Source organism: Mycetomoellerius zeteki, unplaced genomic scaffold (genome assembly GCF_001594055.1).
Source record: "Mycetomoellerius zeteki isolate Tzet28-1 unplaced genomic scaffold, Tzet1.0 scaffold102, whole genome shotgun sequence".
NCBI classification, from domain to species: Eukaryota; Metazoa; Arthropoda; class Insecta; order Hymenoptera; family Formicidae; genus Mycetomoellerius; species Mycetomoellerius zeteki.
In genome coordinates this window covers 1,906,489-1,930,059 of record NW_017255933.1, presented here as the reverse complement: position 1 = coordinate 1,930,059, position 23,571 = coordinate 1,906,489, and the positions used below count along the sequence as shown (strand labels likewise).

The window sequence follows — 23,571 nt, the reverse complement described above, 5'->3', positions numbered from 1 at the left end:
AGGAATGCTGGCGTGGTGGTGATGCGTCGGACGTGCGTGAAATTGAAAACGCGGCGCCATTAAAACGGCATTAATGATGGGATCGGGGATATTGAGATTTATCCGCGTGTTATCGGGCCGATAGGATTTTTGAGCGCTTTAGCGCGCGACAGCGGCGATTCGTGGGCGCCCAGTTGCTCGCAATAAATCCACGTCCTATTTAAATTAGGATCTACGTGTGTCGAATTTATTTTGGAAATATGGCATGGTCGCGCGTAATATTGGAATGCGAATTTACAACTCGCTCTTTAATGTTTCGCGTTTGACAATTTTGATTAGACACTGTGTGTGCCGAAAAGAATGATTTTACTAAAATGGTGTATATAAAATTTAGCTAGATACAGATTAGCTAGACACAGAAAATAATTTTGTTGAATCATCAAAATAGCGTAGGAATCTCAAGCATGATGATCAATGTTGCAAAAAGTTTTGACATTCTAATTTGAGCATCCTACATAACTGTAGTATTTTGATGGTCCAACAAAATTATTTTAAAATCTGTATCTAAATCTTTTTGATATCTAAATTTTTATGTAAATTTTTAGATACTTCAGTAGAATTGTTCTTTCCGTGCAGTGACCATTTTATGATATAATTACTAGAGAGGTATATGGGTAAATTATAAATATACATATCGTTCATTTGCTGCAACAATGATATAAGTAAGAAGTTATTATTTTTTAGCTGATTGCATAAAAAGAAAGAAAGAAAGAATTAATTTTATTTCTTTAGAATCCATTTAAACTCATTTTCTGGAAAACTTTGTTTTCTGAGTTGTTGTAGGAAATGAACGGTATATATTCTTGTGTTAAGCGAGTTAGTTTGCCGTTCAATTTATGGACAGAATATCTCTGAAAATGAACAAGAATTTACAAATACAGTAGAATTTCAATTATTCGTTATCTTATTTACTCTCAATTTCTGTTAACCGTCATTTAATTCAATACTGTAATGCTGTGATACTGACGTTATGTGTGTCATTCAGTCTTGATCTACAACTCACCCGGCAAAAAATGAATAATAGTTAAAATCTAATTGAATTTTATTAGATTTTAACTGATTCTGATATGTAATAAAATAAACAAGTTGAATCACTCACTCTATCATATGTATAATGTCTTTAATGTACATATTCTATTATCCATCTACTCGATTATTCACATTATAGTATCAGTTTCGTATTCTCCCAGATAATTGAAATTCTACTGTATAAAGAATTTGATAAGAGATATTTATAAATTCATAAATAATTCTTGCACAGAATTACTATCGAATCGTGGAAAATTTTTAAAACAAGTGGCCTTAATTTTCTTTACATTTTTTCTAAATATACTGTACACAACTTTACATATTTTTAGTATAAAATATATAAAATTAATATGAAATAGCCCATTTTCAATCATTTTCAATAATTGAAAATGAGTAGATCGCTCAATCAGCGTTGCAAGCTGTTTTTGTTTTTCATTTTCATCCAATTAATACCATCGCGCATGCGTTGTTTTTTTTTACACTTCGATATACCATGTCCTCGTGTAATAAGATGAACGAGGACGACATGTAGACGCAAGAATAAATGCGGACTGAAACGAAGTCCTCGATGAAGGTAGTATAATGCCTTATCTCTACGTGTGTGCGAAGAAGCGTGAACAAGGGAAAGAAAAGATCGAAGAAGAGAAGAGGAATCGGGACAAAGTGCATCTGAGTGAATCTATGGTGGAAGCATTGCCAAGAGCAAGAGAGATGAAGAAGGACAAGGAAATTTACAAATACGAATGCGTGACAGAGAGAAAATGTCCGAGGATTACGGATGCAAGAGTGTGGAGTAGTGTGTGAGAAAAAGATAAAGAGAAAGAGAGAGAGAGAGAGGTATGGACGAAGGATGCTACAGGATATACGAGCGGAAGCAGAGTACAAGAAGCAGGATAACAGCAGGAGTTTACCTGAAAGCGAGAGAGATGATTGGGAGAAAGAATCAACGAGTTGAACGAGGAGAGAAGATGAGAAAGAGGGATCGCGGAACGTTGGGGGAAACTCATGGAGAGAAGAGAACGCAGTGGGCTGTGAGGGGGAGAGAAGAGAGGACGAGGGAGTGGAGCGAGATAGTGCAGTTATCAGCGAGCGAGAGGAAGCGTGTGGGTGCGATGTGCGTCGGCCATGTTGAACGGGCTTGCGTGCTGGGTTCTCCAGTGTGCCTCTCCCTCTCTCTTTGCCTCCCTCCCTTTTCTACCATCCGCCCTCCTTGCCTCTCTGCCAACGTCATTCTCTGACTCTCGCTCTCCTCTCTTTCTTCATCTCTCTCTCTCCGCGTCTCTACCTCTCCATCCCTCTTACTCTCGGTTGAACCGCGGCGCGTCAATACCTCGGCCCAGGATACCCTGCACTCCGCACCGCTCTCAGGAGGGCAGCCTTCGCTCTCAGCCAACCAGAAGGCAAGCTGATACCCCGCTGTAGCGATGGCAACGTTACGTAGCGTGCTCGTCGACAACGAGGCTTCCCGCCGACGCGACGACAGAGAAAAGGAGGAAAACGACGAAAAAGCACTGACGAAAGAAGAGGAGCCGGCCAGATAGTCGATGACGTGGCCGGCGACGACGACGACGACGACGACAACGACGACGATAGAAAAGGCGTCATGGAGGCCGGGTCGCGACCAAGAAAATTAACCCGACATGTTTATTTCTGTTAAGAAACAGATGTAGCATTATCGTCTTGAGATTATAGTCACAATTTAAAAGTCTTAAGATTTATTATAATAATTCTGAAACTATTTATTACGATGTAATTATGGAGACATATTTTGTTTTTATTTTTAATTTACATCTACTTCCATTCAATTTAAAATGAGAGAAGGAATAAAAAGAGATTTTACTCCTTTTAATACTTGATTCCAGCTTGCATAATATTTAATTCCTCGTTATTGAACCCGTTTTTAGTTATAAAATATTCTCTTTTTACGAAACATAAATACAGCGTAACATATGTACGTGCTTTTAATTTTAGAAAATTAGAAATTTTCTAGTAATATTCTTTATATAACTTATAATACCCATTTTTCAAAGAATTAAATATGGTAAAAACTATACTCTGAAAATAATACGAAATAAAATGTTAAATTAGTGTTAAACTACCACTATAGTAGTGTTACGTTATTAACTGATAATTAAAAATAAATTTTGATACAAAGAATTAAGTAATAAGCCCATGCTAACACATGCACTTACAAATATTAACTGCTTTCATTACTAATTATTCCTTATAATTTTACGAAGGTATAGTTAATTAATATTTAATATTTTTAAAATGCAATTTTTGAAAGTATTACTAATCAGTAAAAAAATTATATATGTAATCATTTTTCAATTAATCTGAAAAAAATTGAAAAATATGTGAAAATATGAACCTTTTTGTGCTGATTTTTATTCATATTAAATCTTATTAAAACAGACCATCATCTTAAATTAATTATCAAATGAGCATCTGTTTAAAAAGATTCGAGTGGGAATTACATAATGCGAGGGCAAATGGCTTCCTATATACATAGTGTTTCTTTCTAGAATGTTAACACAACTCGAAGCTGATACCCTCAACGAAACGACTCCATCGTCGCAATAACCAAATATTGTCGTTCCGATTATTACCAACGGTAATAAGTTCCTTCCCCTGCCTCGTAAAACAGAAAGAAAGAGAATCGACTTTGGTGGAGGAAAAAGTACCATTCGGTGATAAGACTGAAGACAGATTAAATAATCAAAAACACACAATTATTTACTGAAAGTTTATGTTTAGTTTTAGTTACGTTTATAAAATGTTTTTAAGTTGTCAAATATTCAAAATAAATATGTTATGTTAATAATATATTAGGTATAGAAATTAATTCTCGGCCCCAACATTTAATAAAACTGCAGCACTTATTTAAACGAAAACTTATTCACGAGGTTTGGTACTGAACAATACTAACCTAATAGAACTACAAAATTCGAAATTCAATCGACATGACCTCAAAAAATTGACCGTGACATTAAGCAACACGATGTTGTGCGACAAAGTACATATTAGGCACTGCTTACTTTTCGCGTTTCAATTGAAAGAAAATGCTTCCGAGACGAAGGAAATGATTTGTTTGGCATTAGGAGAGAATACTATATCCTATAATACGTGTAAAAAGTGGTTCCACAAGTTTCGGGATGGAAATTTTAATCTCGAAGATGACGAACGGCCTGGATAACCAAAGAAGTTCGAAAATGATGATTTGGAGCAATTATTGGTAGAAAATCCATGCCAGTCCGAATCTGAACTTGCTTCAGCATTAAAAGTAACTCAGCCAGCCATTTCTATTCGGTTGCGAAAGCTGGGAAAAATTCAAAAAGAGATCCGTTGGCTTCCGCACGTTCTTTCCGTAGACAACAAAGCGAGATACGGCTCTGTCTTTGCCTTCTCGATTTAAAAAGAAGGACTTCCTGCACAAAATAGTGATGAGAGATGAAAAGTGGGTGTATTACGACAACCCAAAAAGACGAAAATCATGGGTGAATCCAGGTGAGCCTTCGACATCGATCGCGAAATCCAATATTCATGGCAAAAAAGTTCTTTTGTGCATTTGGTGGGACTTCAAGGGTGTGATATATTTTGAATTACTTAAACCGAATGAAATTGTCACTGCTGAACGCTACAAACATCAACTTTGGCGTATGAATGATGAAATCGGAAAAGATCTTTTTGGCAAAGAGCCTAGACCGGTAATATTGCTGCACGACAACGCAAGACCTCACACGACGAAAGCGACTAAAGACACTCTTAATTTACTGGGCTGGGAAGTTTTGCCACACCTGGCGTATTCACCAGACTTAGCACCGACAGATTTTCATTTATTTCGATCCCTTCAACATCACCTTGCAGACTCACACTTTAAGACATACGAATAAGTCGAAAATTGTGTTAAAGATTGAATCAAAACCGCCGTGTTTTTTGTAGAATGGGGATCCGCCAGCTCTCTGAAAGATGGAAAAAATGTGTCGATTTTGATGGAGATTACTTTCCTGACTGAAGCATAATTTCATTCTATGTGAGTAAACCTTAATTTTCACTAAAAAAAAGGCCGAGAATTAATTTATACACCTAATATAAAAAATCGAAGGAGAAGAAAAGCGAAAGAATTATGTTTTTAAAAACAAATTTTTAACTAAATTATTAGTTAAAAAAAAGTAGGACTGTATCATTTTTATTTTTTCACTAAGATAGTACACTATTCATCGTACAAGTACAAATGATATATTTAATATCATAATATTAATAAATTTTTAATTTCCATTCATTGACTGAATTATTTCTCAAACATTTACTCGTTTAATCATTTCCTTCGTATTTTTATAAATTTCTGTATTTAAATGGGAATATAGATAAGAATGGCTATTAACGTTTCGCTCGATTTCCGGCAAAAATCCGATAGGACATCTCGTAACGTCAACGATCAGATTTCGTCGATTCGAGTACGCCCCTGGCGATAAGGTCTGCTCTTCTGTGATAGGAAAGGGAGAATAAAACGACGAGAAAGAAAAGAGGAAGGACGGGCGAGGGGCCAGATAACGGACAAGCTGATCGAAATTAAGGACAAAATGGTTGAGTTAAAACCAGAGCGGAGCGTTATTCAAATAAAGTTTTATTCAAGCAACCATTCCAGTACAAAAACGCTTCACGTTTTATTTCCTTGGTATGTCCTATAAAATTCGCTAATAATGTATGCACTTTAATCGTCGTATCAATAGTATGAGTATAGAGAGTGGAATTGAATTGGTTGACCGTAACTTTAATCGATTTAACCATTCAATGTTTGCGAAATGTTTTTTCTCGATACTTGTCGCCGTTACTGCTTCGTTTCAAAACACACGTTAGTCAATGTAAAACGATATCTAAGATAGTCTTGAAAAATCAACGCAATCATAGATATTTCTCAGTAATACGTATTAAAAAGATTTCTAAAAATATATAATTTACATTATATATATAAATATATACATAAATTATTTTTGCAATCAAGTTTAATTCGCATCTATTTAACATTATGATATAGAGGTCATAATTATATAAATTTACACGCAATATATTTGTTAGCATGGCACACGTTACATAACGACGTCACTGTTATTTATGGAAATGATTGTTCATGTCTATTAAATCGTCCGTCCAATGTGAGCACGTACCTACAATCGCCACGACACACATGTAACTTAACGATCGACGTGCGCTGCACCTGATTTTATTACGTAGCAGGTGTCCCATTAAGACCAGGATTATATTCTAATTAACAAGGAGTTTGTCGTGTGACCGCTCCCCTAATCCGTTTACGAAAATTTCAATTTCTCGCCGGCGCACCTAAGTAAACCGGATCCCGTCCTTAAGCCGCAACGATTCCTCGTCGTCCGTACCGTAGCTCGGCGATCACGTGCCGAAAGTGCAAACGACGGTCAGACTTTGTCTTTCGCCGAAATTCATACTGGAATTATTGCGACGGCGAATTAATCATGGCGCAAGAATAAATCCTCTGATCGCGAATCCAAAAATAATCGCAAACACATTTCCATTGTTCGTTGAGAGTCTTGTTTTATAAATGATCAACACAACAATTAACTAAAATTAATAATTTAATGAGAAAGCAGCGTATCTTTACAATTATTTTCACTCAAAATAATTTAATATTACCAAAAGTATCATAAAAAAATATGATTGTGTTACATTTTTAGAATGATTTATAACTTGTAAATATTATGTATATTCAACAATACGTTTAACCTATTTTTACGAGTACGTAAACTTCATCTAAAAAAGCTATTCCCGAAGTTCACATTTTTAACACTCGCCGTCTGTTGTGTTAAGCTTCCAACTGCAGTGCCGTAACAAGTGACAAAAACGACACAACAGATGCATTATCATGTAAAAATGCATTTTTTTAAATACAGTAACGCGAATCGAGGAAGTTCATTCATTTACTTAAACTTTTCACGCATAAGCGTAATCAAATTTTACTTTTAAATTCCCGATGTTTCTCTTCGCTAATATTTCATTCGCGCGTCTCACGGCATACGTTGACTGTATATCACTCGGTATAAAACACCAAGAGATGACGGTCGAATGCGCGTACGTGCAATACACGCGCGCACATGATCGGATGATTTTCCTCCTTGTCGATAGTGCCCGTCAGAGTGTCCTCCTCCTCGCCCCTCCAGACTCGCTCCCAGTCGCTTTCAGTCAACTCTTGCATCCTCTTCCTCCCTCCAGCTAGCTTTCCCTTCTCTCTCTCTCTCTCTCCTCTCTTTTTCTCGTTCGCTTGCTCACTCGCTCTCTCCTATCCCTTTTCCTGCACCCCTTCATGCTCACCCTGGTTTTCAACGCGAGAATATATCGAACGTATGGCGCGCCGCTCGCCATACATGCACTCACGGCCGATGCAACCCCGTGCGCAATGAAATTAACCCTTCCGTTCATTAAGCCTCTCGTACATTGGGCCTATGAGGCACCAGTTTTATGCATCAGTAAAAAAAAATATCGAGAACAATAGAAATAAGATTTTCAAGTTGTTGATAAAAAATTTTAATTTACTGAATTAAGATAAATTTAAAAAAAATTTCCTCATGTTAATCGATAAGTTAAACGTTAAACTAAGAGTTCATTAGACATTTTGTTGTTAAGTGTCATTTGTGAAATTGCCTGAGAATTAAACTCATACTGCTCGTTAGCGGCTCTAAAGCTTTGCTTTCAAGAATAGTTCAAGTATGGTTCACAGTGCCGCGAGAAAGTAGAAAAGAAGAGGCCATGTAATATTTTTACGTTTTACGGAATCGGCTTCTTCCTATATAACTATATTCAATTTACTGATGGAAGATCGAAACGAGTCGAGGTCAATATTTTTAAAGAGCTTCTCCTTGATAGCTCAAAGAAGATATATCCGTTCCTTCCGGGATATATAGATATGTTCAATTCCCGCTTTAAGAGTCTCTAATGGTTACGTTGCATTTTACTTTGAGTCTCCGGGACTCGAAACATAATACAAACTAAGTGTTCGCATAATACTTTGCTACATTAGCTGTCCAAAATACATTTATGCGCGATATGTTTACGCAAATATGTTCTCGTTCATCAGATGGTGCATCAAACGATGTATTTATAGATAACAGTAACTGTCTTTAAAAATTGTCTTTCGCAAATTTTGTCGCAAATTACATCCAAAGCAAAGTGCATTGCTTGTCAGTTTGCTTGAAATTTTTAATGTAAACATTCGAATTTAATCCTCTCGTGATTATTTAATTCTAAAAAGAAATAAACTTGTGACACACATAATTTTAATTATTTTTTTATTAAACATAAAAAAATACAGTTGAATCACAATAAATCTACAATTTTAACTTAAATATTAGCCCAAATACAGGTAATAACTATTTTAAAACAAAACTAATCTAAAAATTACAAATAAATTTACATAATCAATAAAAATTTTATGTATATTCCAGAATTTTATACATCTTGGTAAAATCATTGATTTAAACAAAAAAACAAAAAAGTATTTTTTATTATTGCAAGAGTATTACATTCCGACGTAACATTCTCTACTTTTCGCATCTTTAAAATTTCAAAAGTCATCAAGATTATTTTGTAGTGCAATGTCTCTCGGTACATTTGCTTTTCTCAAAGTGTCGCTTCTAATGGACACCTTCGCTGTCAATATTCTGACGCATAACATGGTCGCCGATAATCCCCGAGGCTGCGAATCAACGCGTCGCTATACTAACGCGACGTACCGTGCATTTTCGTTATGCGCGGTGCGCGCGCGCTCGCGCTGCGTTCTCCAGCGCATGTGCGCGCGAGTGCGCGTGTGTACAAACATTGTTCATGATTTAGTCAAATATTGGCCGGATACACAGGTTTGTAGTGCCTCTCCGTGTATATCTGCCCGTGTATCATGTCGAATAATCCGCGGGAGATTGCACCTCCGCATAGCCGCCCGTTAACTAAGACTCGTTTACGGTGCTTATACGCGAACGCGATAGCGCTTGGGACACACCACGGAGATATAGGTGGGCACGATCGCCGCAGCGTCACCTTATCGCCCACGATAATCCTAACGCTCGCTCGCTAACGCGACGCACGCATTACGTGCGTTCTCGCGGCTGTGTTCGGACGATATTAGCATGTACTTATATGCTTGCCGCGACCATGAAATGCATAAGCGACGATCTTCCAAATATGGAATCGAGTGGGACACTCCAATTTACATAAATGCGTAGAATTTGGAACTTCTATATATTTTGATACTACAAATTTTGTATTTAGAGGGAAAAAGAAAGTAAGAGAATGATATTCGTATTGTAATTTTTTTTTAATTAAACGCATTTCTGTTTCGGAAATAAAAGTACCAAAAAATATTAGAGAACGTTTGTTGAAATATTATTTTGTGTACCGTATCTATAAATTTTTATTAGTAATGTGAATATTTTTTGAAGGAAGATTTTTTTAATTTAATAAATATTTTAACCTTAAAATATTGAATCCTCGTTACAATTGATAAATATTGTGTGTGAAACTTCGTTACACACCAGAAGACAAAGTTCACATTAGATGTGTTAGTTTAAGGGCTCGGCTAGATCAATAAAATTAAGATAATATTGATATATAATTGAAATTTTCATAGAGTGACGCAAAAGCGGAAGATAAGATAGGGAAGATACCTCGAAATTCCACGATCATTCTGAAGAAAGCAATAACTAACGGAAGCAACTCAAAGAATGTCACATTCTAGAAACCAATAAATCGACAATCGCTAGATCAAGATAAACAATGAGATAATTGAAGCAAATTTTATTCATATTTTATAAATTCATTTTGTGTATAAATTTTTCTAAAATAAATATTTTCGTCTTATAATCGTCAGCATGCAAACGTAAGGATGAAAGAGATACGCGCGCATGAGTAAATTTGTATAACTAATTTTACCAATATCGATTCGAAAATACACAGAAAGAAGGTATATATTTACTATTTCCTACGTCATATTTATTTAATTTTATCTCTCTTAAATAAGTTCACGCATTTAAAACAATTATCGTATATTTTCTTTATGCTGAGAGAGAAAAATAATACCAGTTTTTAACAAGGTGAAATTTTGCCTATAATTTCAATGTTTCAATTTTCTTAATAAAGTGTGTTTTTATCAGGATATTACGCAGGAAAGATTAAAGTGTTCTATTTCATAAAATTCAAAGTTTTTAATTCTCTCCAAACGTATTTCTCGATTGCTCGATGATCAATTAATCTTCTCAAACGCCGGATCAGCATTTCCGGCTTTCACTCCGGATTACTGCTCGTCGAGCCGCGCGGTAAATCGGCATTGAACGAGCGGATTGCAGCATATACAGATTAGGAAATTTACACAAGATACTCGATCGCACTTGGCCAACAAAAAGCTTAAGGTCAATGAGTACAAATCGAGTGTGCTCTCGCGCAAATGTTCCGGAATCATAGTTAAATATTATTACACTGACAGCGAAACGCGCTGCGGCGTTTAATAAATGCGTGAATAGTATTAAATGATTGATACAACTTGGCGGAAAAAGATGACCGAAGGATTAATCTATAAGTTTTCGGATTAAACGTCACAGCACTTATTTCAGTTTATTTTACGATCAACTGTGAGATAAAAATTTTCTTTGCAAATTATATATATTTACTCAAATTATAGACATTACCAAATTTTCATTTCCGAAATTTACATTAATCACATTTTGAGAATTATACACGAAAAGAACGATCATTTTGCTGAAATATCTAAGAATTTAGCTAAGTACAGATATGAAAATAATTCTGTTGGACCATCAAAATATATAATTATGTAGGACACTCGAACATAATGAGCAATAATGAAAAAATTTTGACATTCTAGCCATTAACTTGAGCGTCTTACATAATTATTTTGAGTAACGAAATTATTTTCAGATCTGTATCTAGCTAACTTTTTAGATACTTTAGCAAAACGTTTTTTCCGTTTACCTGCATTATTTTTAATTCTTTGATAGGTAAAACCATGGGAACATTGATTTTAAAATTTATCTGACGCATACAACTTTTCTTTCTCGACTATCCGCTATTCGTTAAAACATCGAATAAAGACTTATTCGTGCAGTTATCATGACAGTGATTTTTGGACTCGCTTGGCCAGAAAAGATGCCGCCAATACACGTGCCGGCGTGTCTATCTCATTTTTAATCTGCCCACTTATCCTCTTCGAGCCTTCCACATACATGTCTCCGCGTTATCATACCCGAAATCAATCGATCGCTATTGATAACCTGGCTGAAGGTTTGTTTGCCGTTGACACGACGTTGTCCAAAGCTCTTCGATGTTGCTTTTTGCAGTAACTGTGGCTATCTTGAATGAATTGTGAGGTAGGCACTCGTATTAGGAAACAACAGAAATCAGAGTGTAATTCTATTAAATGTTTAATAACGTAATTCGATTTAAAATAATCCAGAAATTTTTTACGAGATTTTTTATTCCAAAATTTCGATGTAGCAAAAGTTTATCATATTAAAAAGTCTAATATATTCACGGAAAAAAAAGATTAGCTGTCACAGCTAAAAATTAAGTATGGCAGCTAAATTCAGTAGCATTATATGGACACTTAACGTCGTATCTGCGAGGTCTAATTTCCATTGGCCACGTTTACACCGTGTATTTAGGCCGCGGCCTATACAATAGATGTCCTTGTTTATCCTGTAGGTTAAACAAAGACATTTATCATATAGGTCGCGGACTAAGCGCACGGTGTAAACGTAGTCATTAGCTGTGAGGCCTAAATATTATCATTGTAACAGACAAGCATTTTGCTATTACATCGATGTATTGATCATTGCAGCAAACGTTTTCTGTGTAACAGACAATTTGGTAGCAAGTACAGTTTCAGCAAACCATATTTAACTGTGGTAAAAACAATTTTCTTTTATACGGACATATCCGATAACTGTGACAACTAACTTCATATTGCTAAATAAATCGATCTGTAACAGACATGCATATTTTGCTATCACGTCCTTGTATTAGCTACAGCAGCAAATCCTTTGTGTGTATTAGCAAATTCATAGCTATAGTAGCTAATGCAATTTCAGCTAATCAAAATTAGCTGTAAACCAGAAACATTTTTTTCCGTGTTAAAGAGATACAATAAGCTCCTATTTATATGTTTATTATTTGCTGTATGTTTTATTTATGCTGAAGATATGATGCATGCAAGAATCGTATGTAAATATCGTATATTATAAATATGCAATGATCAATTGAAAATTTTGTGTAACAGCAGCTTATGATAAGAATTTTTAATTTAATGTGACATCATAAATTATGCTTTATATATTTCATTGATATACAATATGATAAAGACAGCCGAAGATGTCATTCGCTAATCGCAAATAAATATTATAATGATAAAATTTGCTCAACGGATTATCCTATGCCGAGATATTCGTCATTTGAATAAATCAATTTAATGAATTGAATATACAGCATCAACTGTGTAATATCGTTTGTTTTGACAAAAGTAACAATTAATGCAACTGTTTACATATCATTTGCATATGGAACATTCGGTATTCAATGTATTTTAATTAATTTCACCGCAAGATCAATGTTGGATAAAAATATAATTATGCGCAACTCTCTTTCTCTGTATATTTTTTCCCTCTGTTTTTTATGACAGAACGTAATCCGTAAGAATGAAAGGAAGTGGAAGAGGATTGTTGTAAATTGTCAGAGGAAGAATAATTTGCGAAAAAGACAGCAATAGTTCAGTTTTCGTAGAAATACGTAAATTTATTGAAACATTTACAGCCTTCTCATCGATCTCGTCGCTCTTTTCTCTCTCTCTCTCTCTCTCTCTCTCTCTCTCTCTCTCTCTCTCTCTCACCCACCCACACACGCACACGCACACGCACACACACACACGCACACATACACACACACACACCATACAAATACAATCTATCTTTTTCTCTCTTTCTCCCTAACAACAGCGCAATTTTCTCCTTTCAAATCTACCTCTTTTACTCATCCATTCATTCTTTTTTTGTCATTTGATCTCTCGAGAGTTGGGCGACGTATATTTATCAGACATAGGCAGGTTCGATTGAGAACGACGCCGAAGTGTCGAAAGTACAATCAAAGATTCGGCATAATTTATAATACACTTTTCGAGAAATCTATGGCGCACCAATTCTCATGAATAAACACAGAGATTATCATTCTCACGTATCTGTATCACCGAAGCCTGAATTTATTGAAATTAATTAATTATAAGTTTCGATTCCTGAACAGCATATATGTTGCAGCGATAGATGAATAAAAGACTCTCGGAAAGACGGTGGAGTGGCCCAAGAGAGTGAAAATGTGTTTAACATGAGATTTCATAATTTCGAGATTTGCATTTCGCACGTACCCTGCCTTGAGAGATCTCTGTAGGATTCACTTCCTCCTCTATCTCATTTTCTTTTTAATGGACGAGAGTCTCAACAGCAGGAGAATCTGGAATCGACCGTAACAATTTCATAAAAAATTTCCTGAATTCTCAGTACGCGAAATCATATTGAAATCTCGATATTTTTGTGAAGGAGATTCATGTCGCATCAATTTCCAAAAAAATTTTAGATTTTATATACTTGAAACATATTCTTGTGTCATTTTTCATTACGATCGAACCCAGACTCTTATGCATAAAAATAATTATTAGCGAAGAAAGTTGCAAATTTGGGACTTAATGTATTTCATTGTAATTTCACGAATTTACAAATTCGATATTATGAAAGAGAAGATATAACAAATTTTAATTTTGAGCAAAAAAATAATTTCTTTTTAGTAATTATCGCAAGATAAAATTTTGACATTTATCAAATAAAAAATAAAAACAAAAAGTAAAGCAAAGAATTAACCTAATAGATTCACGATAAATGTAATCGTGGCGGTGATGATATAATATAATGATAACAATAATTAGCGATCTTCCGTGACGCGCAATTCATTATTTACAGATGTACACAGGTTGATACGTATTTCGAAAGCATCCCTAAATTTTTAGTTTTATTAGAAGTTTTCTAATTCGCATTATTAGAAAATTTCTAATTGTAATCTCATTGTTTTTGTCAAAAATGACGGAAGGTTAACATTTCGTTACCGATACATCTTACATAGTAATTGCTCACTTTTAAAATCACATTATTTTTTATTTTTGCAGCGCATATGCTAAGTGATAATATATTTATTCAATATCGACAATCGGATTTAATAAAAATTCGTAAAAGAAAGTTAGCTTGCAGCACGTAAGAATGGAGTATATGAGAAAATTAGCGAAATCACGAGCCATTCTAAAATTTCCAAATTGGTATTTGATTTTCAATGATCCGCCAATGAAAGCAGACAAGATTTCACTTTCTTCGATATTAATAAAGCTATATTGCGATGACGGCTTTCATACATTTCATATTCATAGACTAAGTAGCGCTGCAAATGACCTGTCGAATTACATGGCCAATAAAATGCGCCGTTTACATGGAGTCGCGAGATTCCTGTCACACACGCTCGCCTGTGCTCCCGCGTTGATTACGAAGATTTTTTTTTCTATTCAACAACGCAACTTAAGTCGCTCGACTCTTAACTTAGCCTTTTGCACTCAAATGTTGACTTACAGAAATTGCGCAGTCGTATCACACAAGATATGTAATGTTACCGAGCAAATTCTGTGTCACTTGTATTGTGCATTTAACTTGAATTGTTATATCTTAGGGAATCAATAAATTGATTTACGCTGTTTTTATAATGCTGGCATAATAAAACAATGGTCACAAAAATTGCATCGACATTTGTCTGACAATAAACGCGCGATCTCATACGTTTATTACTTTATCGTGTAGAACATTTCTCAACTTAATTACTCGATATACTGAAATGATTATTGATCTAATGATCGTGTCAGTTATTTTGAAAATAACTAACTTGCAAATTATATTATGGATATATAATATCATATTTTGTTCTAAGGTTATAATGCATTCGAGGTATTCGAGCTAAAAATTAATACAATCTCAATCTGGACAGAATTATTCAACTTGAGATTGCAATATATCTTTGAGAATGTTTACACGCGCTATTTTACAAATAATATATATAATATATCGTATCGTTTTAGCCGCAAATCTAAATAAATTTCTTCTAGGACAAGTAGAATATCTTGAACGATCTTTTATCGTCCGCACAATGCGAATACGTGTGCGACAGTATAAAAGTATGCTTTCGAAATACATAATGCGAAATATCACGTTTGCCTAGCTCGCTTTTCTCTTTCTCTCTCTCTCTCTCTATTTCTTTCTTTCTACCTTGCTCTCCCGTCATCTCTTTCATTCATTCTCTTATGTTCTATTGTATGTATATACTTAAAGCGCACTTTAAGCGACCTATATCTTGTGACAGAATTCAGGACAAAACTTTTTATGCCGTGCAATACAAAAAATATGTTTGAAGACTCAAAATATACACGTATACGGAATACATATCGGAATACACGGCACATTAAATGCAAAATATGACAGAGAATTCGTGTCTCGAACTTTGTCACGTATTAAGATCACCTGAAGTAGGCTTAATATAATGTATTGATAAAGATTCCATTTATATGTACCTATACATAATCATATGTATATATATATATATATATATACCTCTCTTTAACATGTAATATTGTACATCATGCGTATTTACGTTATATACGGGTTATCTACAGATATTATACAAAAAACGCGGGGCATTTTCTTCGCTCTCAAACGAGAATTAACTATTATTTATCGACGTTCAGCTGATGAAGCACACGCGCGTTTCGTATACTTCCTGTGAATGCACGCTCGTATCCGTGTGTGCCCATGATGGATACTGGGGATGCGTAAAATGCGTGGATTACGCGGCCACGCGGAGTGCTTGAATATAATATATATATTTATACGTGCCTTCTCTTTCGCGCGCGATGCGTACATTCATTAATTTATATTTATTTTCACGTATAGTATCACAAGTTTTGCCGACACCGCTCTCACTTTTTCGCTGGCACTGCTTGTCGAAGCTTACGCCGCTCCCTTGCCGCAACAACGCGCCCCTTTCAACGGGGTGCGCCTTTATTAGTCAATGATTTTCAAGTACCGATCGGTTCATCGCCGCGAGGCTCATGCAATCGTAATAAGCATCGTATTATAATGAATTGCTTGCAATTTTTTATTACCCTTAGGCGATTCTCTTAATGGTAGTGAATACAAGATGTGTATATGAGTGTTGGGGATATTAAAAGCTCAAATCTTCCCACGTTGGAACCAAGTTTGCAAGAAAGAAATCATTATTTATACACAACATTATTACTTTATTATTCTCTTACGAATTTTTTTCATGTAATTTGGTAGTTCAATTGCGAAATTGAAGAAAGGAAAAATATATAAGACAGATTTACTTAATTAAAAAAATTGACGAGTGCCAACATCGACATGTGAATCAGAGATTTTTACGAGAGGCTAAATCGAACTTACTGTTCTTAACAAAAAATTATTACTAAACAATAAGTGCATAAAAATCAGATTTGATGATTGATGATCATTAATGATTAATAATTAATGATTGATTTAATAGAGACATCATCACATCCACATAAATGATAATTCCGATGAAATCTTCGATATAGTACGTGTTATATTAATTCGTTTTCAAATTATACCGTCGAAATTGATATTATGTCGTCATATCGTTTTGTCCAACAAATTTGTAAGATTGTCAATTAAGGCAATATCATGTAGTTGAGGGATTGTTGATAGTAATTATCAGCGATTACACGACTCAATGAGGTATAAAATCTTTCTGCCTTTCATGATAAAGAGAAGCAAACGATAGCTAATAACGAGAAGTCAACGCTGTTTGCACTCTGCCGAGTTGTATTACCTAATAACTGTATGAACAATGAAAATAAATAATTTGCAAACATAGAGCAACGTATTTAATTCGGATAATATTAGTCTTTATATAATAATAACATATCGTAAGTTATTGTATTATATTAAAATATTCAAAGTTTGTTTTCTTCACTTCTTTGCTTATTTTTTTTTCGTTTCACATTGTCTTATCTTCCATATATAAAATCTCGCTTTCTTTATATAAAACGTCGTCGTTCATTTAATACTCATATATATGTATAAAATATATGTATCTATAATATTTATAATAGATACATACATATAATCTCATTGAAAAAGTTGATTTTGTCTATAAACAATTCTATAAAAGTTATAATGAAATTATTTATGTATGAGCAATAAAAAGGCGAGCATGAGAAAGAAAACGAAATAATTTTGAATTTCGTAGTTGTGATGAGTCATGTTGAAATGATTGAATAAAGTCATTGTTGTTGAATAAAGTCGTATTAATGAATAAAAATCAAGAAGCCAAAAAAAGGATCGATATTAAATTTTATTTAATACGATTGTATATAAAATATACTCTTTGGTCTTCTTTTTTGTGCGCTTCTTTTATCTTCTTTTTATTAATTTTGTTAAATGAAACATTGCAAATTCATTTCGAAGATGACGATCGTAAATACTCAAGTATGTGCCGGATTATTACGTAATCTCTTGATGTGATGATGTGCAAGAAATAGAGAGTACCGACGAGATGTACGGCGTCTAATTGCCTAAGAGTATGTCGATGTTACTCGAACGTATTATAAAAAACTCTCTTGCGATACAGCGGACTCGTACGATGATATCAAACTGCTCAGCTTTGATAAACTCGGGAATACAGAATGCAGGATGATTCAGTGCCCTCGGTCATTCAAATACTTCTTCCGAACACCTATCCCCGATACAGAGCAGATAAATTCAATGAGCGGATTATGAAATAAAGATAACATTAAGATAAGTTACAACCAAATATTTGAAATAGAAGAAAAACGTAGAGTCACGTTACACTTTCCCACGAAATATATTTGTAAGTGTAAAATGTTTCAATAAGAATAGGACAAAATTCCATTCACAATTTTATACGCCGTGTATTTCGACTTTCAAACATTCTCGTTATTGAACGCTAAAAAATTATGAATAGTACTCTCTCACGAATTAAAGATGTCGTCTAAAGTGGGTTTTAATCTCCTCTATCACGATTGTTGTTTGCAATTGTACTTGAAACGATGCTTACGAAGTCATTGTCAGTTTAAGTGACAACACACAGTAACGGACATAAGTTTAAGCAAATGTAATAGATCGTACGCATGTAAATATTATTTCCCTATCTGCTTTCTTGTTTTCTGAACATAATACACATTATATACGTGACCTCCTTAAAGTTTTGGGAATATTAAGAATGTGAATATTCTATAAATTTATTTAAACTCGCGTGTCTATATTCTCTTTATTATTAAATATTCCAGAAGCAGCTTCTTAGAAAATGCACGATAAATAATAAACTTGAAATATAATAAATTTCATAGATAATTTTGTCAATGACAATATGGATATATAAAAATTAAACTTATATAAAATATAAACTATATAAAAATTTACTTCTTTTCGTACTGCATATTTGTGTAAAAAAATTAATTTTCATGTAATCTATTCATCAATTATTGTGTAACGTAAAAAATATAATTCCGTCTTTATGCTAGTCACGTAAATTGATTTTTTATTCTATTTTTTTTTATATTTAAACTTTTGTTATTCAATACGAAAATTTACAAGGAAATTTATTAGCGAATTATTACACATTTAGAATAATCGAAGCATCTCGAAAATGATCGATTTAAATGAAAGAATACATATAAAGAGAAAGAGTATTAAGTAGAATAAATAGTAGACTGTGTGGATATGAATATGACAAAAATTCTTTATAAAGAGAATAATAACTTAGAAGATATTTTTAGATTCTCTGACAAGCAACTTGCATAATGTTTGTACGAATATATCAAAGTAATAATAATCGCTATTATATTACATATATTTTACATATTTGTAATAAAGGCATATTACTTATAATTAATAAGAATAATCTCTAGAATAGTTCGCCCAACATTTACGCAGTAATATAACATAAAATAAAGTCAATCCTCGTGACGATGAACCGTAATTCTCAGTGAAATACCCCGAAGCCTACCTCTCGGCAAGTTTACCGTCTGTAGACGATGTTCTCATCTTCCTCGTCCTCGTTCTCGTCGTCGTACTCATCGTCATCATCGGGTGGCCAACAGACAACGGCGTCGACGACGTCGTCATCAGGGTTATCGGTACGACGTGCGCGTCGACGTGGCTGTGCTCGCGGCGGTGACGAGAAGGTCGACGAGGTCGCAGGCGATGTCGGCGCCGCGTTGGTCGCGGACGCCGTGATCGCGGGTAGATCCGGCATCGGGGTTGGTATCGGTGCGGCAGCGGTCGCGACGTAAGCCGCGGCGGCAGCGACTCAGGCTAAAGCGTAAGGGTGGGTAGCGTGATGTCACAAGCCCGGTGCCGCGGTGGCGACAGCGGGTGGCGGAGGAGCGCTGGTGGTGGCCACGCTTGTCGCGTGATGATAAAGCGGACTCTGATAATATTCCTGATGATGATGATTCGTCATGTGCATTGGCCCGGCGGCGTTTGTGCCGACGTGCATACCGTTGTGATGATGATGGCTGGGCGGCGCCGAGTGCGCGTGCGGATGATGCGGCGAGCCGAAGTTAGCGTAGCTCTGGTGCAGCTGCTCGTACATCTTCATCTCGGGCGGCTTGGTGTCCTGAGCACCGGGAGAAGTGCCCGCCGTATCGCGCGGCAATAACCTGTTGATGCTAAACGGATGATTGGCCGCCGTTCCATAAAGCGGTTCCTGCTTCAAGCTGCCTGTCATGCCGTGGTGCAGACTCGCGGTATCTGACAATAGTTGTGGATGAATACCGCGGCTGACCATTGCGGTAAGTTCGTCATGTGCAGCGCTGAGATCAGGCCCGAGAAGACCGCCAATGTCCGTGTCGCTCTTCAGAGCGGTGTGATGCTGATGCAGACTCGTGTGATGGTGATGGTGCGAAGACACCAACGAGTGCAAGTCTTTATCGTCTTGCTGCTGAGGGCCGCCATGGTGGATGGACGAACCGGTCTTCTTGGAACCGGGCGCGACTTCGTGAGTGGATGGACTGTGTTGGCCGGCGATGGTCGCGCCAGCTGCCACCGCTACCGTAGCTGCCGCTGGATGCTGATGTTGCTGGTGTTTGTTGCTCTGTCTACTCAATTCTTTTTTCTCATCCTTGAACCTCTTTTGGCGTCGTAAATAACAACCATTCTCAAACATATTGCCGCTGTCAGGGTGCAGCGTCCAAAATGATCCTTTGCCAGGTTTGTCCGGCGTACGTGGTACCTTGACGAAGCAATCGTTAAAGCTTAAGGAATGCCTAATAGAGTTTTGCCAACGCTGCTGATTCTGTCTGTAAAATGGGAACAGATCCATGATGAATTGATAAATCTCCGAGAGAGTCAACATCTTGTGAGGTGCATTCTGTATCGCCATGGTGATCAGGCTGATGTAGGAATACGGTGGCTTCGCGTGAGTGTAACTACGTCGATAGGACTTATCGCTGCGAGCACGCTGGAGAGCTGAATTCGGCGAGTCCGGTTCTGTTAGTGCGAGCGGGTCTCGGCTGACGCCGGTACCTCCGCCGGGAGTCAACGGACCGTATCCGACGGCACTCATACAGGCACCTCCAGCGCCCATGGAAGCACCGCTGTAACCGCTCATCCCGCCGCCTCCCATCGACGCCATTCCCATTGCTGAACTCATGGTACTCATGTTGAAACCTCCAGCGCCCTGAGGACTACAGCTGGGCCCGACTCCGACTCCCATCGACATGCCCATCGGCACGCATCCCATTGAGTTTATCGAGCTGTAAGTGGGCGCCATGCTGCCCATACTGGACATTGCGGCACTGGTCATGGCACCCGCATCGCCGTACAGCTTTTGCGACTGAAGCATGGTCATAGAGCTCACCGGTGCCGGGGTGGCCTGCTGTCGCGTCGTCGCTGTCAAACGAGAATCATGAAATCCGCGGTACCACGGCTGCTGGCAGTCGGGTATTCCCTTAATCTTTCCACCGGATGAATCTGAAGTCGATCCGCGCGCTCAGCTCGCTATAATCAAGGGATTCTCTAAATGGTCTTCTATCGCTGCCGAGTCACACAAATCCACAAGAGTTATACGCACAGAAGACGACTCACGGAGATGCGCGACGACTGCCTGAAGAATTCGCCTCACACTTAAAGAAAGAAGAACTTCACCTGAAAGAAGAACTTCACCAAATATTCTTCCTCAGAGCGGTAATGCACTGAACGGCACTGTATCGACGGAACTTTCTTTTGTCACAACCTGGAGCAGAAACGCTATTCCTTTCTACGCGAGAAGAAAAGTTACTAGCGTATTTTTATCGAATCTTGGAAGAGCGCGTACTGCGTCAGCAGAGCAACGGAGTACCAAGGTGGGCACCTGGTGAACTTTATTCACCTCTTATGCCTCTTCTTCCCGGAACACAATGCACGGTCCGTTTATTCACGGGAAGATGCGCATTCGATGCACACGAAACCGACGGGAGCGGACGCGGAGCGCGAAAGTGAGTAGGCACCCCCCGCGGGAGAGTTAGGGGTAATTGTTACCCCAACACCATGGAGGGCACGACGAATGCAGAGCCGACGACAGGAAAAGAGCCCAGGCTCTCGCTCGCGTGTTGTACGACGTGGACGAGTGCGCGAAACAACACCAACCACTATACGGTGACGGCCGCTCGTCGGTCGCGCGCGCGGTCGGTTATTTGATCGAGCGGGGCTGCTGTTTGAGCCGCCTCACCACCTCTCACCACACACTCCGCCTCGCGTACCGACGAGTTTCTCTCTCCTCTCTCTGTGTGCCGTGTTGTGGATGGAGGCCGGTTAGCGAGTGTACTCCGCTACTCTTGAGTCGGCGGCTCTTGTTCAAATATACCCCACCATCAGCTGTGAGAGCCGCGCCCGACGTAGCCGGGTCGGCCAATCGCGGAGCAGCCGTACTTCCGCTCGTGTGTCGTCCGACCAATCTGACGATAGCTTCAACGCGCCCGACAGTCCTCCCGATCGCAGTATGAATCGCACGTCGTCGGATCGTGCGTGGCGCGCCACGGCCTTTTCCCCTCCGACGCCGTACATGACGGTGAAGCAAAACGTGATACGCGCATGCACCATGGCCCGCGCGCGCGAGATCGAGCCTGTGGAGCGGAACTGGCTTGCGCAATTTCACACGAGACGCCCGGCTCCACGATGTTGCCGTACCGCACCGCACCGTACCGCGCCGCGCCGCGCCGCGCCGCGCCGCACCGCACCGTGCCGCGCCGCACCGCGCCGCACCGTGCTGAATCAAGCCGGATGGCACGGCTCGGCGCCGCTCCTATCCCATGTCATGTTGTCGTCTGCCACGCGTTTGATAACTGGCACCTTCGTCCGTGCGTGCGTACGTGACGCGCCCTTACGCGTCTTCTCTCGCGATGATCTTGCCAACAATTTCCGGTGACGCGTATTTTCGCTTCATCCGATCAATTGTTACTCGCGTTTCACCTTTTTTCTTCCGACTTGCCGAATCGGTACTATTTTACAATAATGCATGAATTGGAGTAGAAACGTTGTTCGGTTCATGGTATCGTTTCGTATTTACAAGTGAATCTGACGTGAACGAGGTGAACTATTTAAGATAGTGTCCGATGGAGAAGACCGGTTGATCCACGTGGGTCGCCATGGAATCATCATGATCGAAAGTTTGGAATATACGACGTGGGGTACATAAGTATAATGTGTGATATGCATATTGTAGTTGTATTGCTGTTAATTAATCATTTTATATTCTTATTCATTCGTTATTATGCTTTTATACTATAGATTTTATATCATCAGATTTATTATCATATATTTTATAGACTTTGTATCAAATGAAAATGATACATTTTTATTTGAATATATATGATGTAATTACAAGAGAGAGATTTAACAAAGTTTTCAGAAGCTGTATGAAAAAAATCTTTGAATAATATTTGATCTTTCTTAATAACAATAATCAAACTTTCACATAATATTTGTATGCACTGATTAATTATTATTACGCATTTATTAGACTATAATAAAGAAGAGTGTACGAATTCTTAGTTCGCATGTAAAGTTTAGATTAAAATCTTTAATCATCGTTATCTATTTTTATCTTATATCTAATAATAACTAAATTTTTGTATCTCTTTCTCTCGTTCAATTACATTTAATGTGAGTATAGTATAAATTATATAGGTCTAAAGTGAATCTCTATGATTAAATGGATTATACGTGGCTTGGAATAATACCTTTCATTCCTATCAAAAACTTAAATGCGCGCTCGTTATGACTTGCTTTACTCGCAAGCTGTAAGTTCGCTCATTCATTTGTACCATCTGACATTATTGTCAAATGTCTCTTTTGCATATAT

General features: G+C 37.3%; 1 protein-coding gene and 1 long non-coding RNA gene across 3 annotated transcripts in view; one reads left to right on the top strand and one right to left on the bottom strand.

Moving 5' to 3' along the window:
- Positions 1-23,571, top strand: part of LOC108720288 (uncharacterized) — an 83,204-nt gene that overhangs the window by 36,147 nt on the left and 23,486 nt on the right. The window lies entirely within an intron of this gene.
- On the bottom strand, positions 19,556-21,525 carry LOC108720255 (silk gland factor 1). Its single transcript, XM_018444154.1, has one exon. It carries the CDS (start codon positions 21,079-21,081, stop codon positions 19,573-19,575), a length of 1,509 nt encoding a protein of 502 aa, XP_018299656.1. The 5' UTR covers positions 21,082-21,525; the 3' UTR covers positions 19,556-19,572.